The sequence below is a fragment of the Tetranychus urticae genome, chromosome 2, assembly GCF_039701765.1.
Source record: "Tetranychus urticae isolate SD_2017Ah chromosome 2, NJAU_TeUrti_SD_1.0, whole genome shotgun sequence".
NCBI lineage: Eukaryota > Metazoa > Arthropoda > Arachnida > Trombidiformes > Tetranychidae > Tetranychus > Tetranychus urticae.
Genome location: NC_142959.1, coordinates 7,137,979 through 7,163,565, shown reverse-complemented (window position 1 = coordinate 7,163,565; position 25,587 = coordinate 7,137,979). Strand labels below are relative to the sequence as shown.

General features: G+C 31.5%; 3 protein-coding genes across 3 annotated transcripts; all 3 read right to left on the bottom strand.

The window, feature by feature from the left end:
• Positions 1 to 11,834: 11,834 nt before the first annotated feature.
• Positions 11,835 to 18,098, bottom strand: LOC107366143 (uncharacterized protein ZK1073.1). The gene is made up of 8 exons (XM_015933720.3): positions 17,699 to 18,098; positions 17,491 to 17,608; positions 16,386 to 16,566; positions 16,244 to 16,304; positions 16,093 to 16,146; positions 15,308 to 15,420; positions 14,067 to 14,290; positions 11,835 to 13,603 (listed from the first exon to the last, which is right to left on the bottom strand). Exons 1-8 carry the CDS (start codon positions 17,783 to 17,785, stop codon positions 13,560 to 13,562), a joined length of 882 nt encoding a protein of 293 aa, XP_015789206.1. The 5' UTR covers positions 17,786 to 18,098; the 3' UTR covers positions 11,835 to 13,559.
• On the bottom strand, positions 18,088 to 22,151 carry LOC107366138 (neprilysin-11-like). The gene is made up of 16 exons (XM_015933714.3): positions 21,799 to 22,151; positions 21,616 to 21,654; positions 21,371 to 21,535; positions 21,234 to 21,317; positions 20,953 to 21,164; positions 20,713 to 20,892; positions 20,437 to 20,648; positions 20,141 to 20,363; positions 19,820 to 19,996; positions 19,569 to 19,675; positions 19,369 to 19,485; positions 19,114 to 19,312; positions 18,983 to 19,048; positions 18,778 to 18,873; positions 18,615 to 18,691; positions 18,088 to 18,525 (listed from the first exon to the last, which is right to left on the bottom strand). Exons 1-16 carry the CDS (start codon positions 21,956 to 21,958, stop codon positions 18,426 to 18,428), a joined length of 2,214 nt encoding a protein of 737 aa, XP_015789200.1. The 5' UTR covers positions 21,959 to 22,151; the 3' UTR covers positions 18,088 to 18,425.
• Positions 22,152 to 22,305: 154 nt separating this feature from the next.
• LOC107366141 (sialin-like) lies at positions 22,306 to 24,576 on the bottom strand. Its single transcript, XM_015933718.3, has 4 exons — positions 23,699 to 24,576; positions 23,332 to 23,481; positions 23,139 to 23,271; positions 22,306 to 23,054 (listed from the first exon to the last, which is right to left on the bottom strand). The coding sequence occupies exons 1-4, from the start codon at positions 24,479 to 24,481 to the stop codon at positions 22,552 to 22,554; spliced, it is 1,569 nt and encodes a 522-aa protein (XP_015789204.1). The 5' UTR covers positions 24,482 to 24,576; the 3' UTR covers positions 22,306 to 22,551.
• Between the last annotated feature and the right edge of the window lie 1,011 nt (positions 24,577 to 25,587).

Below are 25,587 nucleotides of genomic sequence, written 5' to 3'. Positions count from 1 at the left end.
CTCGAAGGTTAACAGATTCAATGATTAAAAAGGTCCACACATAAGTTGGTTTCCATTCAAACCAGCAAAAGTAAAACAACAAAAAAATGATTATCAATCAAATTCACAATTCTCATGAAATTTTGAGCTATTTCAACAACTGAACTCACTGATGAAACTGAAAGTCGGACACTTTTTCAATTAATTTACCCAAGGATCAGGATTATCAACAGTCAGAACTTTTCTGATCTAATACGCATTACTTTGTGATACCTTCCATAATGTTTCATGACATCCATATTTTGAATCAAAGTTGCTTTCAATGCACAAAGATACTAAAAATGAGGCAAAACTTAATATGAATATATCACATATTATTCATGGTCGGTACAATATTATTGCAGAAACAGTGATGGGTCAAACAGACGCAATCGGCTTTTAAAATCAATATAAATCTATTGAAAGTTTTAATACAAAAATCGGTTTGAACCAGGTTAGTTAGTTAGTTAGTTTGGGCCCACAAAGACCTTTGACAAAATGGAAAATTTTAGGTAAAATCACATTCGAAATTGAAAGTCGATTCATTTGCACAGTACACGAAAAGTGTCCGACTGTCAGTTTATCATTTAGAGTTTCAACTGCTCGATAAGTTATATGAGAAGTGGGAATTTGATTGGCGATACTTTTTGCTATTTCATCTTTTTGTTCATTTGCTTTTACTGTTTTGAACTTAAACCGCAAAAACACTATAACTTGCTGTTTACCCAATCGCCCAAATTTGAATCTATACTCAATTGATAAATCAGTTTTACCGCTCAAAGTTCATTGTTTATTAGAATCAAATCAACTTTAATCATCAAAGTAAACCGTCACAATCAGTTAGCAGGTTCAAAGTTTAACTGTTCAAAATTGACATTTTTTGTCACTTTAATAATGCAAAATGAGCTGATGAGAAACACAACCTTGATCAGCAATAAAACTGCGATCATCATTATTCAAGAGTTGCTTTCCAAAATGAAAAAGTAGACAAAATTTCAAACGAACTTATCCATCCATAATGAGTTACTGGGTCAAGCTTTTTAATTAACTTTGAATACAAAATAATGTAATCGTTTGAATTAGTAAACTTTACGCAGAGACAATTCAATGATGTGAACCAGTCAACATTTATGATTCTGCAAAGACTTTAAATTTTAATTTAAACCTTTTGCAACTTGGCAACCAAAAAGCTTACCAGTTAAAGTAGAGATTTGAGGGGAAAATTTAATCAGTTGAAATTTAAAGCAATCAACTCAACAAGAATGACTTGAAGAAAATGCATGATGAGTTCAAGTCAACTTTATAAACCATTAATATTTTATCATGAGTTGGCTTCAAGTCTAATGTATTTTGATTATTTTGCCTATGAACAGCTTCAAAGGTAAAGGTTGCAAGAGGGAAAGAAAAGTGAAAAATCTGTCTTTTCATATTAAGCTCAACATGAATAACAAGTGACCTGAACCAGTGAACATTATCGTTTTTTTCCCTGACTTCTTTCTTTTCCCTGTTCAGATCTTTTTTCTTTCAGATCTGCTGATCATTTGGAGGTCAAATAAACCCACAACTATTATCTTGAAATGTAAAAATATTGAGATTCTGTTTCATCTAAAACCTTTGACTTCTTTTAATGATCGCTTCAACTTGTTCCCTGTAATCTTGAACCTACTGATGTTGCCCATGATAATGAAGAGAAGGCAAAAAAAAGAGTTCCAAGTGTCTCATGTTAACCATTGTAAAGAATATCTTTTTTTCTCTCTTCTGTTTACTTCTTTTTTCCTTCCAATGCAGATTCTTGTTGAATAAATGATGGTTAAATGATGAAAATGTGAAACAAAATCTGTGATTAAATTGAATTTTACCTTCATTAATGTGGATGGAAAAGTTACGTAAATGTTTATCAGTTCAACTCGATAGCTCTATTGACTCTGCCATCATGTGGAACCATTTCAAGTTGAGCTGATTGAATGCTCAAACACTCACCTTCTTAGGTAAACGGAAAACAGCAAAATGGCTCTTGAACCATTTCACCATTTACTGTCAATATTACGAAAGATGCTTCAGTTTCATTCACATTTTGCGCGAAAATTCATTGATAATGTTTTCTCTAAATTTTCATGATGCTTTTCAATATCTCATGGTTCCTTGATTTCAATGTGTTTCAAGGAATGGAAATCATTTCAGAAAACTTCTTAGTGAACATGAAACTTTACATATTCAAAGTTCGTTACAATTCAACTTTTCTTGGCATTTCATGACATTTGAAACGTTTTCATTTCATCTAAAGTTATTGAAAGTGAAATATCAATTACAAGATTCTCAACTTATTGTAAAACTTTAAATGTTACACAAGAAAACATTAAACTTTAAATATTCATGATATAATTGGATTAGCTGATGAGCATCTGGTTGTAACAAGAAGTTCTGATGATTTTTCAGTTGGTAATCCATGCTCGTTTGTGGTATTAATTTTCTTTGGCTACTTTTTTTACCATTAAAGTAACAACGAAAAAAGGAAAAATAACAAATGAGCAAAACAATTAAACCATCAAACTGTAAAAATCAGTCAATTGTTATTAATCAATTATTTTGCTTCAAATAATTTTCCATTCAACTTTTTTTTCTTCAAATTTTCTGTTCTTTTATTTCTTAACCCATTCTTTGGAAACTTTGTAGTCAACAATAAAAAAACCATCGACAGTTGAGAAGCAATTAAAAACGACTTTTCAACTGTTTACATTTCCAAGAATCAATAATTAATTAGCGAAAAGGCAAAATACAGAAATTGAAAAACTTAAGATTACTAATTAAAGTGTTTTCAAGATCATTTTCAGCATGAAATCTTTTAAAACAAAAGGATAAATTCATAATTAAGGATACTTTTCTTTACTTATTTCGTCAAACTTTCATTCCTTTATACAAACAATGTTACGATTTAAAACGCAGTATTTTCTCGGCAGCTTGAAAAAAACTTAAGCATATAAAGAGTCAGAATGGAAATGAAAATTGTCTGAGTTTGGCGAAAATTTTTCTGTAGCTTGGTGATTTTGAAGATATTAGTATTGAGCATTGGTAGGTCTAAATATTATTAGAGTTACAAATCTTTTCAATGTAGGATGCTATGGAGTTCAAGATTATAAAATGAGCAAAAACTCCCATAAAATCTTAACAAAAAAGGTTAAATAAACGAATAACTTTAAAGTTCCAAATTTCAAACTCTTCAGTCATAATTTATTCAAAGTTCAAATACTTTAATAGTTCAAACTAACACAAAATCTGACACAGATTATTCTTGCAACATGATCATGAATAAGTTAAACAGTTGGATTTTGGTTATCATCTTATTATCAGAGCATAAGCGACCAATATTGAATTGATATTGACCAAAGGGAATAAATTGGTAATTTTTTCAAGCTTTTCTTTGCCACTTTGAGTACTAATATTTTTTTGTAGCAAGAGCCTGGCTGAAAAGTTCTTTTCTGTGGCTTGTCAAAAAATTTCAATGCCCTTTCAGCATTTCTACCAAGCTCAGTTGCTTTTACCTAGAATTTTGCTTTCAGCCTCGAGACACTTTCTGTGCGTTATATCTACACCTTTTACTAATGAAACAAGTTTAACGCGTTTCAGAAACGAACAACGACTAAAAACCTAAACATCACGCAACAAATTCTGATGCTGAATTGCAAACATTTGCAGTTTGAGCGGAGGTAAAGTTTTCCTTTTTTATGTCTGTACCAAAAAACAGTTGACTTCTACGAACTTTAAAGTTTATAGCATTTTTGGTCTTTATCTTAGAAGCTATGCGTGCTAGAAAAAAATGCGTTTGATTTTTGCAACAATCATTCATGTATAACTAGGGCGCGATAAATACGCAAAGTCAGTAGTCATATAAAGTCCTCTTCGAGGACGACTTGGTTTTTCCAGGACAAGTTGGTTTTTCTGGGACAGTCCGCTTCTGGGACAAACGAACTGTCCGCTTCTAAGCCAATGATACCGTCATACGGTGTTAGTTTTTTACCGGGAAAAAATGAAACTTTTTTTAATTAAAATAAATAACCTCTTTTCTCTTTTCAGTCAATCATCACCTTTAACCATCCAGCTTAGAAGGGTACTGACTCACGTTGAGTCAGCCCTGATTGCTGTCCTCTCCTTTATCCGCCGTACTCTCGAGCTGGCGATCGAGAAAATACGCTCGTTTGAGGACCAGGAGGCGCGAATCGAGCGCCTGTTGGTGCGAAATCAGCGGCTGTTGGCGCAAAACCAGCAACTCCAAAACAAAAACTAGGAGCTGAGAGCTGAGATGGCAGAGGTGAGGAATGAACTGGCCGAAAAGGACCAGTTCATAACATACATTGATTTGCGCTGTGAAGCCGCCTTTGGTTTCCCTCCTGAAGTATTACAAGAGAGATATGCTCGGTGGGTCGAGTCTCGAGTACGAGAACTCGAGCTCAGAGACTCAAGCCGAGACCTCTAAATTTGTATAAATTTCATTTTCATTTTTCTATTAATTTTCATTAAAAAAGTTTATTTATTTTCATTGAAAAAAGTTTCATTTTTTTCCCGGTAAAAAACTAACACCGTATGACGACATCATTGGTTTAGAAGTGGACAGTTCATTTTTCCCAGAAGCGGACTGTCCCAGAAAAACCAAGTTGTCCTGGAAAAACCAAGTCGTCCTCAAAGAGGACTTTATATGACTACTAAAGTCCCATTTTATAGCATTGTCAAAATTAGTTTAGTTTGATGAAATTTCGATTGCATTACGTTCAATTTTGAAACAATATTTTAGCTCATTTTTCAGTTATTCACATTAAAAATTTGATTCTTTTGAATGTGGATTGAACTCAGCAAAAGAATTTTAAGATGATTCATGACCGCAGTAGCCTCTTGTTATTGATAACAATTCTTATTGCAGTTCCAATATGAAGTTTTACCTTTTTATTGCTGCTAATCCAGTCAGCTATTTGCAAAGTCATTTCCTATTTCGTTTGCAATTTTCAATGGACAAGATAATCAATCATGTCCAGTTCCTTTCAGTATCAATAGGTTTTTGGTTTCTTTGTCAAAAAGCATTTTCAAATCATTTTTAGGCATTTAACAAAATCAAGTCAAGAATCAAGCTGTTCATTAGTTTGAAATGATGAACAATCTGCAATTAGATAAAATACAAAACTGAAAATGGTCAAATCTCCCAGTAGAATAAAAATGATGATGATAATGATCTTTTGACCATCCTAATCATCATGATAATGAATCATTTTCATTTTGAATCAATAATCTTTCAAGCGGATAAAGATTGTCTCAACAATGTCATCACAATGGTTGATTAAACTTGAATATAAATCAAAATTATTTCCCTTTTATTTTGGTTCAGTTGAATGTTTTAATAAACGACAATTGATGGTCAACTGATAATTAATTGAAACTTTGGTCAATCATTTTGAAGTCAACCAAACAAAATGGAAAAAAAGGTTTACTCCGATGAAAAGACGAAAAGAGCACAAAGAAAAACAAGTTTTTTTTCATCGATAATTCAAGCTAATGATGATAACAGGGAATGGTGAAGATAATGGTAATAAAAATGAATTATATCGTTGTGTTATTGATTAATTCAGATAAATAAATTAACCTCATTTTTTCGTCTACTTTGTCTTCCTTTTTCCCAACTCAACTTATCAGTTCATATTCAAACCTGGAAACTTGTTCACACTTATCATTCAATTGACTTTCATTTATCGCCAATGAAAATGGATAAAGAAAATGTTTTCCATTAGAACAGTCGAATGTTTAGTTTTGAGATGAAAAATGATTCTTGCTCAATGTCCAAATGGTCAATTCTTCTTTCATCAGAAATCCAAGGTTAGACAAAAGTTTAATCATGAAAACGGATCTTGAATTGAATCTTTTTTTGGAATCAAAATGATCAAGATGTTAATTTCCGTTTACCTTTTGCAATCTTTGACACTTTTAGATCAATTGTTTTCCTTCAATTTTGATTCTTTGATTCTTTTTGGTGAATCCATCTTTTATTTGAAGATTCAACTTTTACCAATTAGACTTTAGTTGAATCTGTAGTTGAGCCTTTCTTGCCAATTTAAACTTTGATTCAATGGTTAAACTTTGATTGCTGGTAATCAAAGGAAAAGGTTTGTTTAACGAAACATCAAATTGATTAAAGCCTTGAGCAATTGTTTCTTGTATCAACATAAACTTGTCAAACTTACATTTTCACATTGGAAAAATAAAAGCCAATGAACAAGATTGGGTCAACATTTTGGGTCAAAAAACATGTTTATCTTGAATATTTTTGTATCTATGACAAAAGTAATTTGACTTGAATAAGATTACATCAAAAATGATGGAAGAAAAAATTTGATCCACTTTCTTTGATAACAGGGAATGATAACGAATAAGATGCAAAATCATTTCATGTTATTCATGGAAAATTATCACAACTTCAGAACCTCACATTTGGCAAAAAACTTTATTCCTCTTCCATCAATTGTCTGAGAATCTGGTCAGTTTCACAATTCTCATGAAATGCTGCGAAATCCATATCTTCTTAAGTTGCATGATATTCGCCATTTTTTCAATTCTCTCTGAATCAAGTGCTTTATCCGTTTATTTTTTGCCTTTTAATGCATTTTCTTTTCTCCAAACTTAATCCATTCTTATAGATATCACAAATCACATTGAGCAATTCAACTCTAATCCATTCCCTGAATGGCTTTTAAAATTAGATAATCTTTCTGTTTTGAAATTAGCAGATGAAAATGCTTCACTCTACCGATGCAGTCAATGAAACCAAATTTCAAGATGAATTTCGAGTGAAGATCGATTGAAATTAAATTTGAATGCTGACGAATTGAAGGACATTCAGAATGGCTTTTAATCTTCAGCAATGATGGTTCCTTAAAAATGCTATTCTTGCTTTACTTTAATCTCTTCTTGATGGTTAAATTATTTTACAAAATTGATTAATTAACTTTCACTCCCAGTGAAGCTAAATGAGCTGTAAAATTGAACAAATTTTCTAACCCTTTTTCATGTTAATTAACCATCCAAGTCAAAGTATTACACAGAGATGTGACCATTAAATCATCGAGTCTATCTTGATTTAGTCTGTCAAACCTATTAATTAGTGAAACAATTAGCCAAAATTATAAAGTAGCAAATGAGTTGCAAGTGCAATTAATAATTGAAAAATGTTAAAATTCACCAAAAGCATTGTGATAAAGGTGATAATTTTAGTTAACATGAACATTAATATGAAGTTGAACCAAAAAGTGTTTGTACAACAAACAAGAAAAGTTCATTTTTCTTCATTTCAGATTATCCATTTAGCAAATAAAGTTGAATGCAAAGGCTTTTCTCTGCCATCTCTACTTGCAACAATTTGCTGATTAAAGTAAACAATTTAATTTAATTGATAAACTTTACGGCAAGTTGATTTACAATGAAAATGTTGAACCAGAAAAGTATTTAAAATTGTGCTTTCTGTTGCATGAACAAAACATGAATCTTATTTGATAATTCACATTCTGCATCCAACAATGAACCAGAATAAAGCAAATATCCGAATTGGAACAAAAATTCTGGAAATAACTCAGGATATTGGGATGACCTTGTTTTGCCAGCCAATAATTGTGATTAAACTGATAATCTTACCATCAACTCATCAACTGATAAACAATAAACTCGCTCTTTTTTTACTCTTTCATTTCCGTTGGTAAACCTAATCAAATTAATCATTCATTTTATTGTTTATAAATACTTTTCGACTTTATTTGTTCATCTCATCATTCCTGACCATTCTTATCCCACTTCATCCTTGACTCTCATCTTTCATGAGACAAATTTTTTTTTCATCAATCATAAATCTCATCATGACAACAAAATCTTGGTAACCCTTTACAGTTGTGACTTTCAATATTTGGCTTTTTTCTTGCTTCTTATTTTTCATGTTTCTTTCCATTGACAACACTTTTACTCGTAAGGTTATTAATATTTTCATTATCATTATCGTTGTTATTATTATTGCTATTAAAGGCATTGTTTGCTATGATAATGTTTCGAGTTTGCTTGGCGAAAATGAAATGAATAAATGGATTGATGGTGAAAAAATGCTCTTTTTTGATGAGGGTCAACATTTTGTTCCTTCTTCACCATTACCCAGTTTCACTGAGACTACCCAGACTGAAATTTATCTAGAAATGGACAACAAAAAGGACAAACTTAATGTAACCATTATTGCTATGGCTATTATTTTCATGATTATTGGATGTAAAGTTAGTGAAGATGTCAAGAGATGGTGAAACTAATGAAATTGTTTTAATAAACGGACTATCAAACATGTTTTGAAATGAGATGCAATATTAATTGGAATCACATTATATGATTGAAAACAGTTATATCAATGATCAATCGTTTATTTAGTCCTTTACGCCTGTTCAACCGTATTTTTTTGAAACCGCTTGATTAATTGAACGACATCAAAACATTCATGTCTTTTGAACAACAGGAGTTATGAAACAGAATGTATATAAATACGATTATGATCATTAAGATCACCACAATTTAAGCTTGATTCGTGAAGTTTTTTTTGCAAAATGACTAAATTAAAATTGTAAGGTTCATGATCTCACTCGAAATTGATGGTGTCAATACCAATACAATAGTCAATTCAATTTACTCGTCAATATTTACTTTTGAAATTTTTCATAGACGATAAGCTCACTCCGATTGCGTTCCTACCAGTTACGGTGAATTCGCTCGGTTAGAAAAACGTGGTGCCATGTATTATGTACAGCGTACAGTAAGTTCACCAATGCTTAGGAAAGTTGAGTTACAGTTAAAATCACATATTGTGATATTGTGTCAAGGACATTTAAGGTCATGTATTTATTTGACCTCTAATCGACTTTTGTTTGTTTTCTTAAAGTGCAACAATTTTTCAGATCGGTTGATGCTTTTTACATGTTGGTAAGGATGCTTGTTTTCGCCTAAGAATTAGAATTTCTTGCGAGAAATAATTTAGATGTACTTTCACATGAAACGACCGAATTTAAAACTCATTTTTCTACGACTTATACTTCTCCCGACAATGACCTTTGAATTTTAACTTTTGTAGAAGCTCATTTGATTTATTTTTAAAGAATATATTTATACTACAAATTCGTTTTCCTCAATTTCCAGGTGATTGTTTTGCTCAATGAAAAGAAGTTTGAGATTTGAGTATTTTGCCAACATTCTTTTAGCCCGAACCAGGAGTAAATTTCAACATGATCTAAATCATCAATGGGTTCATTTCAGTCCAACTCGATTGGGATCCAATATTCTGTATAGATTTTTGGAAATTAGAAATTATTGAAATAAAAAAATCAAGAATCATACTCTGCATATAAAAAAATCACAAATACGCAAAGGTAATTTTAATACAATGCTAATTACAAAAAATAAAATAAATCTTGTCCAGCTTTGTGTTTCGAGTTATTAACCAAAATATTACCAGTTTTCATTCTGTTGGGAGCACTATTCAAGTTTGGGACATGAATTCATGCACTGAAAAACATAATGCATGTCTGTCGCATTCTCATCGCTAGCAGAAAATTCAACTAGTTTTAGTTTTTTCAATATTGTACCCCTTTACAGAGCATTTGCTGTTGTAAAACGGCTATTACTTTGCACTGGAGCGACCTTGTGGATAGATATTTTGTTTTTGGAAATTTCAACAATACTCAATTGTAATCTCAAGGTCAAGATCATTCAAGGCATTTCGTTATTTGACCTCTAACTGATATTTGGAGGTCATTTTCTGCGAGAAAAAATTTTACGTTGTTTATTGTTCGATGCTAGAGACATATTGATAACTTATGCGAATTCAAATATTCTTATTCAAACAACGAAACGACCTTAAATGACCTTGACCTTGAGATATACAATAGAGTATCACTGAATTTTCCATAAACACAATATCTAGTCTCAAGATCACTGTATTGCAGAGTAGCAGCCGTTTCACAACAGAAAATTTAGCTGAATTGTGCTGTATTAGGATTCTTAGGGGCCTGAAGATAAAGATTTTCATTGATAAATTTTTTGAACATTGAATTTAATAAACGTACCGAAACGATAATGAATTGCAGTCTTTCAAGACTTCCGAAATGGAGAACATCTGATTCGAAATAAAACACCGGTACACATATAGCTAAAGATTTAATTACCGATTGTTTAATATTGGCTCCTCTCGCTTGTATCTCTGCTGGAATGCTGCTACACGAGACCATTTCGAGTTGGCCACAATAATTGAAAATTGATTTGCCTCTTTCATGAATTGGCGTAATCAACCATTTTAAAGGGGTGGGTTCCGAACCAATGTAATAATATTATTGTGAATTGTTTTGAACCGCAACCTAGCCGGCATGAGATGTATAACGAAATGAAGTTTAAAGTAGACCATAAAGGTTGTATCATTAACTTTGGAAATAATATGCTCAGATAGCTCCATCAATTAGTTGCTCTGATCAATAATAACCGCAGTGAGTAGGAAAATCTGCAGCTACATAATTTCTTCACATATATTTTGTACTTAAGGTATAAATTAGTGCAATAAAGGAGTTGATCCAAGTTATTGCAATATAAGGATAGTTAGTACTTTGAGTTTAACAGTAAAATATATAACTTTTGCTTTTGGTTTGCTCTTCAATTAATCGGCGTCATGTGATACATGCTGTAATGAAATTATGCATGAAATAACAGAGTTTTCAAATAAGGAACTAGAATAAGCTTGTCATTCAGTTATTTGACCTCTAATTGACTTTTAGATGCCAATTTCTGAAAGTTCAAACTATTTCACATAGGTTGATTTTGTCTCATGCTGATAACTCATGTGAGTAAAAAGATATGAGTGTTTAGTTGATGAATGCCGTATGAGTTTGAGTAAACCGTATGATCGTAATTTGGCATTGTTTCAACCATTTTTCAGCAAAATCAAAACAGAAATTTTCAAAAAACTCATGGAACTGATTCCAGCATTAAATGAATTCGATCAATATTTCTCTCGAAACAATTTCCATATTCTTTTGTTCAGAGTTTCTCGTCGAATCATTGCATGATTAGCTAAATAGTAGATGACGAAGTTTGACCCATTCATATATTTCTATCCACTCAAATCTGTCTTTAGATGTTGCACTTGATTTTTGCAATTGAATCTATAAATTCCGCATTCAATAACTTCATGGTCATTTGTAGATTAAATTTATGAATATTTATCTTTCCACTCTCCCTTTATCATTATAATCATGTTTACCAGATCTATTAAAGCCCATTATTTATTGAATGAATCGATTTGTAAAAGCAAAATATTTTATTTTTTACCTTTTCAATGATTGAATGGTGTAAAAGTTGAGTCTAGTTGCAATCTGAAGCAACTCAGTTACATGAGACAGATAGACAGCATTGAAATGGAATTGCATTTTTAAAGAAAAAAAATCTCCAGTTAAATCTTGTCAACAACCTGATAATATACAATTTTTGCGTAAGGATAAACTATATAAACCTGAATGTTACACATAATTTAATGTTGAACAGGAAAAATAAGACGGAATGAGATGAAAATTGTGAGCTGACAGAAACACGAATAAAAATTTTGCTTTCATTGCAATGTAATTTTGAAGTTTTACAAGTTCAATTTTACTCAACTTTCAATACACAAAATGAGACAGAATGAAATAAAGCAAAATAAAGAGCAAACAACAAGATCAATATTGATGTTATTGAAAGATCTTTCCACAATCAAAAGGTGAACTAAATTAAACATTGAATTCATTTCATCCACTCTTTATACTCATACAGTTGGCATTATTTTAATACATTGAAAGAGGCAAGTTGCTGGTGTTTTTTGTACAATTTTGTTCAAAGGTAAGGTTGAGTTTTTAGGATTCAATTTCTTTCTTTTTTATTATTATGTTGAGTCTTAATTTAATTCAGATTTCAGTTGAAATGGCAAATATTGAAAAGTCAACACTTCAATTCAAGTGTTGATTAATCAACATATGAAATTGAATCATTAAGTAAAGTGATTAGAATGACTTATTTGAGGAAACAATTTTCAATGTCACCATTATTGAGAGATTAATTGAAATGGAGACGAAAAATGGTTCCGAGTTTTTGAAATTAATCGCTTCTTTTACATGTGACAATCTTTGGGTTTACTCTCTTCTTTGCATGTAAACATCAATGTTAAGTCAGTATCATGTAACATGATGAGAATGATGATGATAAGGGAAGGTAAAAGTTGCTTGGGAAGATACGGCGTAGAGGGAATGAAAATAAATCAAATGATTGAGAGGAAATACAAAAATTAAACTTGAATGCTTTGGGTTTTTTGGGTAATCAATTGTTTATCTGTCTGGTGGTTTGCTTGTTTAGTATATTTGTGTATTGATGTGTTTTAAATGGCTTTAGTTAAAGCTTTGATGTGATTAGAGTGGAAAAAGTGGGTAAAAGTGGGTGAAAAGAGGGAAAGAAGTTGCGGGTCTAAAGAGTCTTCATGTCACCCACAGACAACAATATTATTGAAAACCATTTCAACCTACACTTTGTTTGTTTGTCTGGTTGGGTAAGATTATTATTATTATTATTATTATGATTATAATGATGATGACGGAAGATTATGGAAGATTATGGATGATGAATGAGTGAGTGAAAAACATCTTCATCTTGTTGTTGTTGTTGTTGTTTTCTGGTAATGAGAAATAATTTGAAGCTAAAACAAAACAGAAAAGTGCACTCTTTTCAATGTTTCAGCTTTTCTCATTTTCTGCCTTTTACTTCTTTTGTTTTCCTCCTTATTTTTTCATTCCAAATTTTGGCAACTTTGTCTTTTGGCAATTTGGCCAGTTCACAGTGTAACCCTTATTTGTCTGTCATTTCAACAGTACATTACTTAAGAGATGACTTTGTCAGCCTTTGCTCTTTACTTTGTTGCCATCTTCATCATTCTTGGCCTTCATCATTTTCCTTTTCTATTACCTCTTGAGTCGATAAATCATGCAACAGGAACAAGATCAATTCAATCCTGGAAACTTCGAAAACAAACAGAAAACTCGAATATTGCTGTTCTTTACTGGTGTTATTGTTTTGCCTTTAGTTACACTCTTTTTTTGCACCTTTTCCCTCATGTTGGAGTTTTTTGTTGTTTGTTCAGCTTCAGTCTTGATATCCAAACATTATTGGCTTGAAAACTTTAGTCTTTAAAACTTGAGTCTTTACACATTGGTTATTTGCTGCAATAACACGGATTAACTTGACTATCATGGAGAGGCCAAAGAAACTGGAAATGCCATTGAAATGAAAGATTTTTTATCGAAATTTGTTTCACTTGTAAAAGAGGAAAGTGAAACTTCGGTTAGTTTTAACAAGAAATATGTTATATTAAAAAAATTGAAAATGAAACGTCCGCCAATCCATTTGCTTTTTTGTTCCTTATGACTAGGCTTTCTTTGGCTTAGGATCGTCTTTTATTCTTGACCATTTACGTAGCTTGGTTAGACACAAATTGATCCATGGCGTGACATTGGAAGTGCACTGACTGAAATGAGAAAATAAAGAATTCCAATAAATTAAAGGTTAAATGATTGATGATTAAATTAATTGAATAGATAAACTGTTATTCATCATCTTATTCCAGTTTTCCTTTTTCTTATTACAGCTTTCTCTTGGTTTCTCTCACTCCAACTCTTCAATCGATTGGAGCCTCATGGTTGCCTTTTAATCACTAATCAATACCAATAATAGTCAAATTAATCAATAATTGACTTTACATTATGTTCATAACCATTAACTAAGTGACTTAAATAAAATCAATCATGAATAAAAGAGATAGAGAAAGTGGGAAAAGAGAAACAAATTGTTGAATTGGATATCAATAAGTGACTGTACATGATAATATTATTAGTGGTAATTTTACTTCTTTTTTCTCTTAAATAATTCTCAATGAGAATATCAGATGATGATCAACTGGTTGTTATTAAATTAATGCTAATGCTACTTACATAATCCAAGTCCTTGGCAAAAGAGTAAAAGATTATAAGCAAATGTTTCAGGAGATTCAGTAAATATATCAGAGCAATCGTCAATTTTAACAATTGTAGTCAACTTTGGGTCCAAAAGGGATTGAAGTTGATTTGCTGCTTGAACAAGTTGAGATCGACTTCCAGTAACCACAAGAGCATCAACTTTCAGTTTATCCTTTAATTGGCTTGAAATATCGGTTCGACTAAATAAATCAACAAACAAAATAAATCAAAAATTAATTCAAATCATTTACAAATTCAAAACCAGATGTTACACAAACTGTATAACTAAATCACTGGATGGAGCTACTCTCAACGCATTTTCCCGCTATAAACACATGTAGAGTTGAATGCGTGTCTGTTGATGTTTAATTAGTATCGACCAATTTATTGCCATATAATTTATTTTTTATGTAATAATTAATTATTCATTTGAAACCATGTTTGGTTTTATCAGTTTAATTGATTTACATTTGGTTGCTTGTGTTTGATCATTTTAAGATCAGAAACAGCATCCATTAAATTAACACCATCAACATGATTTTGTATTAGCTAATACATTAGCTGATTTACTACAGCAATTGTGTAATCGACTGTTCTGTTCCATCATCAATAGCAATTGCTCAATTGGGAACAATTGGTTTCAACTGGTTAAACTTTTATTAGGCATTGTGTTCATTAACTGTTACTGTTACCCTTTTCGTGTACCTTTCTAGTACTTATGGGAATTTCAAGTCCAACAAAAGTACAGTTCAACAATCTTGGTAAATTGGTTGCTCTCTTTGTGTGTTGGCCTTTACGTATTTCAATTGTAATCAACTCTAGATGCAGTTATTGAAAGTCTTAATGAACTAAGTAAGTGAATTGTGAACTAAACCTTTGATTTTTACATTTGTTTACTCCAACCTGTGTTTACTCTTGCTGTTGTACTAATATAATCATCATTCGTACTAAATAATTGTGTTTATTGTTTATATTGTCTAATACAACAATTGACAATTGACAATCTAGTTTATCAACTAAAATCAACATTAATATGTATCTACATTAAAAGTCTACACGTCTAATTTGCAGTTGATAAATATAAATATTGGCTCTCATTACTTTCATCATTCCAGTGAAACTTTATGACTTTTTCCTTTGTTCTTGTTTATATTATTCATTATCATTAATTTAATCATTGATTGAGTTGATTAAAAGGAAGGAACAAATGATCTTACCTTAAATAAGCATCCTGGTAACGTTTAACATTCTTAGCATTGATACGACGTTGGAGTTGCTTTCTCAAAAACTTTTTACCCACTGTTTGCCTGTTTTCCTTATTATCAGCAGCCTAAATTGAATTAAATTGATTATAATTACACCAAACCAAATTGGAGCAATAAACCTTCAAAGTGAATTCAAACAATCGTAAATATGTTCACCAAATCATCATCAGCAACTTATTGTAATATACAAAATTATGCTCTTCAAAGCCTCAAGATTTTTCTCATTGATCGAGAATGATTTACTTCAAATAGACAAAAAGTTACAAAAATCTCATCAACCTGATGTGACTGATCATCTTGGTGGATGGAAAGTTGTGTGCAATCAACTAATTACCTGACCTTGACAATCAAGAGATGGAAATTATTTCAATTTTTTTGTTTACATCTTTTGTCAACTCATCAAGATTGTTCAACATTTATATCAATTGAAAGTTAATGACTGTCAACCCTTCATTGCTCAACACACAGTTTCACCATAAACTTGTACTTTTTGCCAATCATTGTCAATTTATTGTTCTAACTTTTAATAGCCGATAATTAGTAGCTATTAATGAATCAACTACTTCAAGGCTGTGGAGATCCTGAAGAGAACGAAAATGAAAAAGGAAAAAATGAAACATTAGTGGATTGAATGATAACATTACATGATATTAATAAACTTACCTCATCAATTTATTTATAGCTGGTAAAGTTGATGATGATGATCGGAATAATAACAATTGTAATGGTTTAATTACCGTTGGCCTACAATGAATGAGAACCACTCCAAGGATACGATCTGGATTATCCATCTATTAATCAATCAATTAGAGGAACACATATTGTTGGTTACAAATCTTTCTGGAGTCTTTCGGTGACATAGGATTCTCATTATTGGATGTTACTTACAGCGAAACGAGCGATCACGTTGGCTCCAGCGCCTTCACCAATACCAACACAATATTTCATCCTGTTATAATTAACATCATAAAGAAAGGAATTGTAATATTTATATGACACAAGTTGTAAAACAACCAGGAAATCTGTTTACTTGAAAAAATCAAGAATCGCTGGAATATCTTCACTTAGATCTTGCATCGAAGGGAATGGGAAACTATCTGGTAAATCTGGAGCATCAAATTCTTGACCCGGTACTTCAATGTGAATCCAAACTGAGCGAGCTTTCAACTTTCCCATGCATGAATGTTCAACCAATTTATGAAATTCCGTATCTAAATTAAGAACAGAAAAAGTAATGAACCAATGCAAATTTGCATCCACAGGGCAATAGTCGTTGCTATGTTATCTTAAGTTTTTATGTAATACATAATTTCCTCATAATTGCTGTGCATTACAATTGTTAATTTAATAATGAATCTTCCAATTTGCCTAAGGGATGGTTCTTCTTTGCTCAGATTCAATCATGAAACATTGCTGGTGCTTCGATAATTGAATAAGATTTTGGCTAACAAGATTTGTTTGAATGGTGTTGGAATTATTCTTTATTTAATCTGCAATTAAGTCTGGCTAATTAAATTAACATCTGATGAGATCGAATAAGGTAGATTGAAGTAAAGGCTGAGATAATGACAAAATTTAACAGCCTTTAATTAAGGAAGAGTTAAATTTTCTTGCGTAAAATATCAATCAATTTACGTTAAATTTGATCTATTGAGGAAGCTTAAAATGATGAAAATACACTGCCCGACGAATAGTGGGAATAAGCTATTCCAAGAGTCTCATTATCTCAGCTCTTACTGTATTAGATTTATGAAAATCAAAAATAAAGAGCACTTGAATAAAATTGTCAATTAATTTAATGGTCTTTTCCCCTTCACTTTGCTATTTCTTGATCGAATCTTCAGTTTATTAATATAAGTGATAAATGAGAATCAAGAGACGCTCATGAGAATATAAGAATATAATCTTGTTTAAAGATTGAATAAATTGTCAAAAATGAGATAAACTCAATCCAATCTTTGTATCTTGGGCTATGTTTTTTCACTTTTCAAACAAATGGAAAGCTTTTTTGTTGTTTTTGCTTTCTTTTGTCTTTTTTTTCTTACATGGACAATCGTGTAATTTGAATTTGTTTATTCTCATTTTCGTGAAACCCGAAACTTTACTGAACATATTAGATTAACTAATGTACTTACGATTAGTTCCTACATCATGGATTGTTAAAAAAACTGGAGTTGTAAGAGTAACTTGACTAAGATCTCCTTGGACATAAGCATTAACTATACCACAATGAGAAGTTTTCAATTCATATCTCTGAAAGTTGAGCAAACAATGTTAACTAATTGTACAATTTGATTGATTAAACACAAAATTGGACATTGAAACAATAAAATATGAACTTACCATTTCCTCAGTATCATCATAGTCATCCACATCGTAGGTGTAAATTGTTGGAATTATACGCTTTTTTGTTTTGGAATTAGCACTCATAGTGAATATAACAAATAATCATTTACACTTGTTTCAAGTGAATAAAAAACAATTCAATTGTAAATGTTAGAAGAACAAAATAAAGTAAATTATATTCATTGAAAATCCCAAATATTAAGGTTTATTATCTTATGTTTACAACTTGAATTGTAGCAACTGGGTAAATCTCATTCTGGGTAAGACCACTTTTACTATTAACTCAAAACATTTATTGGATGTGTGCACAAAAATAAACTATTTAATTGACAAAAAGAGCAATATAATGATATAATTTGATGAAATAAAATAAATATCAATTAATCTTTGTCATTGTTATTAAAATAGATTTTATTGTGAGTGACTTGAGACGTCATCTAGTGCATCAATTTCAAACTACTAAACATCTAATACAAGAAAAACTTGATAATTTTAATCAATCTCTGAATTTCATTTTCAAAATAATGTAGCAAAGACAATAACAATATTTGATCTTTGAGTCAAATTCATTCTTGCTTCAAACAACAATTAAGCCAGAAGATACAATACAGATACCGAAGATACGTAGAGGTTTTAAATCAACCGAGAAATTATATTGATGTTTACTGTTTGATACAAGATCAAATAATCAAAACAGAGTAATATTTCAATGTGGAGTAATATTTTACCAAAGAGTGCACTTTTTTTCTGGATTCATTTTAGCTTTGGATGGACAGTTGAAGGCTTCAGAAAATTCAACCATGTTTGACAAAGTGCCGATAATTCTGAAGATAAGAAAAAAAAAGTATAATTAGATAACATGATTTGTGGGAATTTTGTCTGATATCAAGTAACACAATAAATTATGGGTCACCTAAAAATTCCTGGACTATGTACATCTGTTCGTATCATATGAGATAAAGCTGGAGTCCTCCATTTGCCACAATAAAACTGGTGAATTAAAACAAAAGGTAAAAAAATCAGGTTAAATTGTTTAAATAACGACAGACGTAATAGAGCAATAAAAGATACTTTACATGAGCTGATCTAATGAAAAATAGTTGATATGGATTATATTTAAGGCCAGGTAATAATGGCTCTTCTCCGTGATCCTTGACGTACTTTTTGTAAGCCTTTCAAATTATCAAATTACAATTTATAAATAAGATCAAATTGCAAGCTTAAATAAGTGATAAATGTAAATAATGTCTATCTTGTAATAACCATTTGTCCTAAACTTACCACAATTGCTTGTTTCATGCCACCATTGTCTGCTATATTTTCAGCAAGTGTTCGATTTCCATTAACCTGGATAAGTTATTGGATAAATGATTAACATTTTGTCAAATCAATTAGTGATAAAATCAGTTTACCTTTTCACCAGTCTTTTTGAGTTCAAATTGACTATACTGTTCTGCATAGCAGCGAGTTTTGGCTTCAAATTTTTCCGTAGTTGAATCTGACCACCAATTTTCATAATTCCCGTGCTCATCAAATTTTCTACCAACAGTGTCAAAACCATGAGAAATTTCATGTCCAATAATCCAGCCAACTGCTCCGAAATTTAAGTACCTGCAATACAAAATGAATCTTTTAATTTAAGTAAATCAACGTATACTTGATCTTACATGGGATAATCAGCATTGATTCCAGTTGATTCAATGATGCTGAGTGGAAATTGAATGCTATTTTCTTGATGACGGTAATAAGCATTTATATCGATAACATTACTGTAATCAACCCAACTTTAGGTGGAAAAAAGATAAAAAAGACGAGAATTAATTTTAAAAAATACTGATAATCAATCTGGAAATGCTGAACACTTTACAATCCTTTCTCATTTCCAGTAGTAATCTTGAGGTAATCTTTATCCTTCTTCCAATGTCTGAGAAACAAAATCATTTCAAACCATGTAGTGTTTCTACCAGTAGGAACCTGGTCAAAGAGAGAAACAAATAGAGAGGAATGCATAACAATTATAATCAATAAAAGTGAATATGTGAACAGGTAAAAACATTAGGGTATTAATTTTGTTGTGGCTAGGAGTTTTGGATAAAAAAGATTGCGGAAATGACTTACCTCTTGATAATAATCATTGATTATATCGAAATCAGTCAATTCCTGGGGATAACCAACATGTAAGGTCATCAAACTTGTCTTATTTAGAGCAGCTTCCATTGATTGTGCATCCATCCAATCAGATGATTTAATCATTCCAACAAAAGATTCTTTGATATATTCGGTCATTTTTGACATCTGTCCAAATAAATAAGGCGAGATATAGAAGGGAAAAATGCAATAAATGTGAGTGGAAATTGATAAATCAATCAGATGTTATGAATATGACAAGAAAAAGTAGAATGGACAAAACCGATACAAAATTATTTTATTCAAGCTTACCAAATTGAGATTACTTTTGTCTTCAGTTGCATTAATATAAAGTCCAGATGAACCAATGTTGAAATATTTTTTGACCGTTTCCATGCAAAATGAATGTCTAGGCTTTAATGATTTACGTCCATCGATATGTTGATAAAATTCACGACCCAGCAAGGCCCAGCGTTCGTCTAGTAAAACGGTTGAACTGAGCACAACTCGCCATAACAAATAGTTGGCCAAAACTCTATATGTTTATAATTTTTATAGATATTGTTACATATGGACCTTATATGAATATGGAAGTTATATGGACCAACCTTTTATCTGTTGATTCAATCAGCTCACTCACGGCTTTAATATAATTTGGCACATAAACAATTATGTAGCTGTCATTATTAACAATTGAAAATGGATCAAAGATGCCATTGAAATATTGAGTCCAGTTGTACGCTTCCTGTGATAATGCTTGTAACTGGTCAATCTTCATTGGGTTGTAATAGTTGTGAGGAGTATTACGAGATATTGTCAGCTGTAAACGAGAAAAAATTAAAATATATAACGTTCTAAGAATTTACATTCTTTGAAATACTCACTAAAGCCAATTGTATCGCAAATTGTAACACTTTTGCCATTTCAGCTTCAGCTAAGGCTTGATCAGCTCCAAGGTATACACTCGATTTTACCATAAAACGTAGGTATTCCTGAAGAACGGGATCATCTAGATCTTCCTCGTAGTAACTACGTTCTTCTAAAGCTAAATTGGCCTCACCAATCTGCACAAATAAACGATTGTTATTAATATGTACAGTTCAATTGGAGTTCGGTCAATTTACATAGATAACGTTGAATTTTTGGTAGAAAATGTGTGGTGAAATGGTGATCGAAGCAAAGATGTCATGAGGATAACCATATTTACGCATATTGACCAATGTATCAACAACGTCAAACTCATCTTGCTTCCATTTGGTTCCCGAAACCACAGGCCAACCACCTAACTGATCGAGAACACCAAGGAGTAAAGAGCTTCCTAAATTTTCCAAATTATCTGTAAAATGTGAACAAAACCAGAAAAAATTCAATTTACTGTTGACTTCTGCAAAAGTTAAATACATACCTTTATCCATACACAAATCATAAAGATTTTTCATTTTAGTCAAATAATTATCATTTTGTGTTGTATTGATGGATTCTAGAAGAACTGGAAAAAGATTGAGAATTAAATAAAAATCAAATGCTAATAGAATCACTTACCTTTCAATCTGTTGTTAATCTTTACTTGAGCTAGTGAAGTAGTCCACATGTTTGTACGATCCTCTGGTATCTCTATAAATTCATTGTCTAATCCTCCGCATGCAAATTCATAAAAACCATCACATGGTGAAACTTCTTCATTTAGTTGGTCCAAAATAGTAGAGGCTAAACAATTTATAATTAATCAGTAAATAAATAAAAGCATTTTATAAAGAAAACATGATTTGAAAAACAAAGCAACTTACCTGCTTTGATACACTCTCGGCTTAAACAAACTTTGTTAACTAAAACATTGAAAACAGAAACAGTTGTTAGACCCAAATATACCCAAAATTGATTAACAGCTTGTTAATGATGTTTGATTATTCAATTGTATGTTTAAATAGAAATTAAAATTGACACTTGAGATTGGACAAGAAAAGGCTTACCTTGGCAGTAAGATGTGATAATCACAATGGCTAATGTAAAACATATGAATAATGTTACAATGACTAACAGGAGAAGACATTTTTCAGAGCGAGTCAATTTTCTGAAAATTTGAGATTTATTTGGAAGCAAATTTAGTGCAAAATTTGCCACTTTAACCATAAATGATTTAACAATTGGAAATATTAACTAGAAAAAATTAACTTTAATTTAACATTAACAAATAGACAATTTAACAATAGATTTCAACTGGAAAACAAATAAACAGAGCAATCTTGTTTCTTTACGGAAATATGTTGACTAAGAGATCAACAAGTTATCAGACGATAAAGCAAAGAGTGATAACTCTTTCTCTTTGCTATAAAGGGACCGATAAATTAAACGTGAAATACAAAACAATATTCATCGGTCATTTCATGGTTGACATGGCAATCTTAATGATAATAAACATAATAGCAATAAAGACTGGTAAATATTAAGAATCAGGAATAAACAGAGTGTGGAATGAGAAAAAAGTGAAAAGATTTAATTCAATCGATACATTTTAATAGATTCAGAAGACTCAACAGTTTAACAAGATTGTCAATTTAACCGAAATCAATATAATTGTAATATCGGACGAGCTATTTGTACATTAGAATCACAGATTGCATCGACTTAATTGATGTTGACATTATTGGTTGTTTTTTTGCCTCCTTTCATTGAATTATCCTTTTTTTGGTGGAGGACAACTTTGATAAATATTAATATTATCATTACTGAGACAGTGAAGGTCTTGAATATTTCCTATTAATCATTGAACCTGATGCTGAGTCAAGGATATACACTTCTGGATCGTAAATTGTTGTAGCAGCTAATTGTCCATTTTGGTCATCATCAAAAGCCTTCTCTTCTGATTCAAATGTTGGATCCCACGGTTGAAGCTTAGATGAACCCAATAGAGCAAAATAATGAGTCCCTATGATACAAATAGCTGTGGTTACCAGAAAAAGGTTTGACCAATGGTGGAGATCAGGGTGATCACCAACTAAGTAATAAGCTGTTTGATTCATTATCATACCGCCAAAATTGTGCATGCTATCAATTAAACCACCCAATAAACCAGAATAGGTTGGTGCTAAATCTAGGTGAACACCATAACTACCAGCAATCTGTGCAGCGGCTAATGTTTTGGCGAGTACAATACAAGTGATCACTGCTTTCGTTTTGTGGCCAACTAGGGTTGACACTACGAGAAACAATGGTCCGAAAATGAAGCCTTAAATTAAATATAAAATGAAAAGTGTAATTAGAAAATTTTGTTGCCGCATAAAAAATTTAATTGTTTAAACGACAAACTCACCGAAATCGGCACATATTTTCCTGATTGCTGTAGTTGAAAATATACCTTTCTCACGTAATTTATCTGAACAATAACTAAACATAGTTAATGAAATCGATGATCCAACGTAAGGTAAAGCTGCATATACACCATCCTTAAAGAAAAGAGTAAGACATTAATAAAGATGGATTTCTTCACTTCAAGTTTTCTTTACCTGTGTCATTGATATCTTCAACAAAGATTTGAAAAATTCTGGAATTTGGGTGGCAATCACAGCACTATACCAACCATGAGAAAAGTGAACAAAAATCAAAGCCCAAACAGGACCTGAGAGGAACATTTGTACCCATGGAATAGGATTATTCTGATAAAGAAATCAATAAAAAAGAGATTTTCCCGGGTTGAAAATGATAGCGCGTAATTGTCATGGCCTCTGGTTTGCTAGCATCAGGGCAAATTAAGACTAATAACGCAGCAAAAAGTTGAGGCATTAGGATTTGAATCATAAATTGCTAAAATATTAGTCAACTTAAGACAAAAAAATCTGTGTACATTATGCAAAGCTTTTATCTGTTACTCACTGAATTAATTTTATCGTTTATCGTTGACCGTTCTTTGAGTATATATTCTTTCTCTGCTTGACTTATTAATGGATGCTTTTCTGGTTCATCAGTAACAATCATAAACCACAAAAGTCCCATAAAAATGTTGCCTGAACCTAAAATATAAAATGGTAAAGGCCAGCCACCAAGATAGTTGAGACTACATAAGTAACCAACGAATGGACCTGTTAATATCATGGCTATCATTGCACCCGAAGATATGGTTGTGATGAATAAAGTTTTTTCATATTTGGGTGACCAACGAGAGGCCAAACCACTGTAACTGGATAGTCCAGGACCTAAGAAGAATCCGATGACAAAAGCTAGAGCACAGACGGCATAGACATTCCATCTAACAGCCCAAGGAAATAATAACATTGAGACTCCAGCCGTGAGACAACTTGCCAATACAATTCGCTTTGGTCTCAATCTATCAGCCAATCGACCAGCCGGAATAGGACTAAACAAACCTCCACAAAACATTATTGAAATCAACCTATCAACGGTACTTTGAGTCCATTTAAAATTAGACTCTGTATCGATTTTGCGACTGTTAAGTTTGTCCTGCAGCCCAGCATTGGTGACTTCATTTTTCAATGACTCTGATCGAGTATGTGAATGTACTATAGAGACCGATGATACGACTATGGTCATTTTGGAGGAACAGAATATGATATTTATAAAGAAAGCGGCCACACAAACAATTACTCGTATTTTGATGAAAGGTTGTTTCGGTGGGTCAGACACAAAATTTGAATCCATTGTATTAATTGATCTCGTTTACATGAAAGAATAGAATCAAAATCAAATTGAAATTTTAGAGTGTTTAGTGTCTAAATCTATGCGTCTGAAAAAGTCAAATAACCTTTATTTGTATAGATGTCCATTCTATGTTTCTATGACAATTCGTTGATTAAATATTTTTAAATTTTTTACATTTTTTGCCAGCCAAGTAAAATGGCATTGGAACCATTGGCTCAGTAATTTAGTACTAACGAGGGATCAATAAAGGTCTAGAGGTGAGTTGCTTCCACGCGATGAACATTGTTTACAGAACTGCCAATATTAATAATGTCAAGTTAGTTCTGCTTAGATTCTTGTGCTGATTTTTCTTTCAAGGTGATGATAAATAGATCTAAATAATAAGAATATCTAATAATATAATAGTTTTATTTTTTTCATTTTCTTGTTGTTGGAGCGTAGCAAAGCGAAGCGAAGATTTCAACTGAACTTATCAATATTATCAATATGAATTTGGATATTTTGTCAAGAAACCTGACATTGATGATAACATTGACTTTCACGTTTAAACATTAGATGAAAAGTTTCTATTATAAGGTATGACTGGTAAAGTTTTGAACAAATTTTTGAGCATTGATATGAGACAGTTGGACTAGACTCACAGGCACCATTGCATAGTTAAATCAGAGGTGGACTTCGCAAGAATACGTTGTGAAAAAATAAATTAATTTTGATAAAAGATCATCAAAATATGGCCTTAAATGGACAAAGGTTCAAAATCTGATTTCGATTCGAATGCCTTTCGTTAAAAACCTTATATTTTCAACTTCATACCAGGGTTTTGAAGAATCTAAAAATGACGAAATTCGGCCTCAAAGCTGTTGAAAAGGATATAATTCGCCCAATATAACTCAATATAGACCGATTGAAAGGTTCAGGTCATTATCGAAACACAATTTAACAGACATTCGGTAGAAGACCAAATTTTTCATCAATTCAAAATCAATTTACTAAAAAAAGACTTGCGAATTAAAAGGATAATAAGGTCAAATTTGATGCCGTTGATAAAATCGCGATCTTTTATTGTATAACAATCCTTTCGATATTGTTTGTTTGTTAAAAATGTG

Excerpts from the sequence above, each read along its gene's own strand:
- LOC107366143 (XM_015933720.3), bottom strand. The coding sequence starts at position 17,785 with ATGAGTGCTAATTCCAAAACAAAAAAGCGTATAATTCCAACAATTTAC. Across the intron at positions 16,305-16,385 it reads GCGATTCTTGATTTTTTCAA|GATGAAATATTGTGTTGGTA; the intron begins GTAAACAGATTT and ends TAATTATAACAG. Across the intron at positions 15,421-16,092 it reads TCATTCATTGTAGGCCAACG|GCTGCTGATAATAAGGAAAA; the intron begins GTAATTAAACCA and ends AATTCAATTTAG.
- LOC107366138 (XM_015933714.3), bottom strand. The coding sequence starts at position 21,958 with ATGGTTAAAGTGGCAAATTTTGCACTAAATTTGCTTCCAAATAAATCT. Across the intron at positions 19,313-19,368 it reads ATCAATGCTGATTATCCCAT|GTACTTAAATTTCGGAGCAG; the intron begins GTAAGATCAAGT and ends TTTGTATTGCAG. Across the intron at positions 18,526-18,614 it reads CATAGTCCAGGAATTTTTAG|AATTATCGGCACTTTGTCAA; the intron begins GTGACCCATAAT and ends TCTTATCTTCAG.
- LOC107366141 (XM_015933718.3), bottom strand. The coding sequence starts at position 24,481 with ATGGATTCAAATTTTGTGTCTGACCCACCGAAACAACCTTTCATCAAA. Across the intron at positions 23,482-23,698 it reads TAAACGATAAAATTAATTCA|AATAATCCTATTCCATGGGT; the intron begins GTGAGTAACAGA and ends TTTCTTTATCAG. Across the intron at positions 23,272-23,331 it reads TGAAGATATCAATGACACAG|GATGGTGTATATGCAGCTTT; the intron begins GTAAAGAAAACT and ends CTTTTCTTTAAG.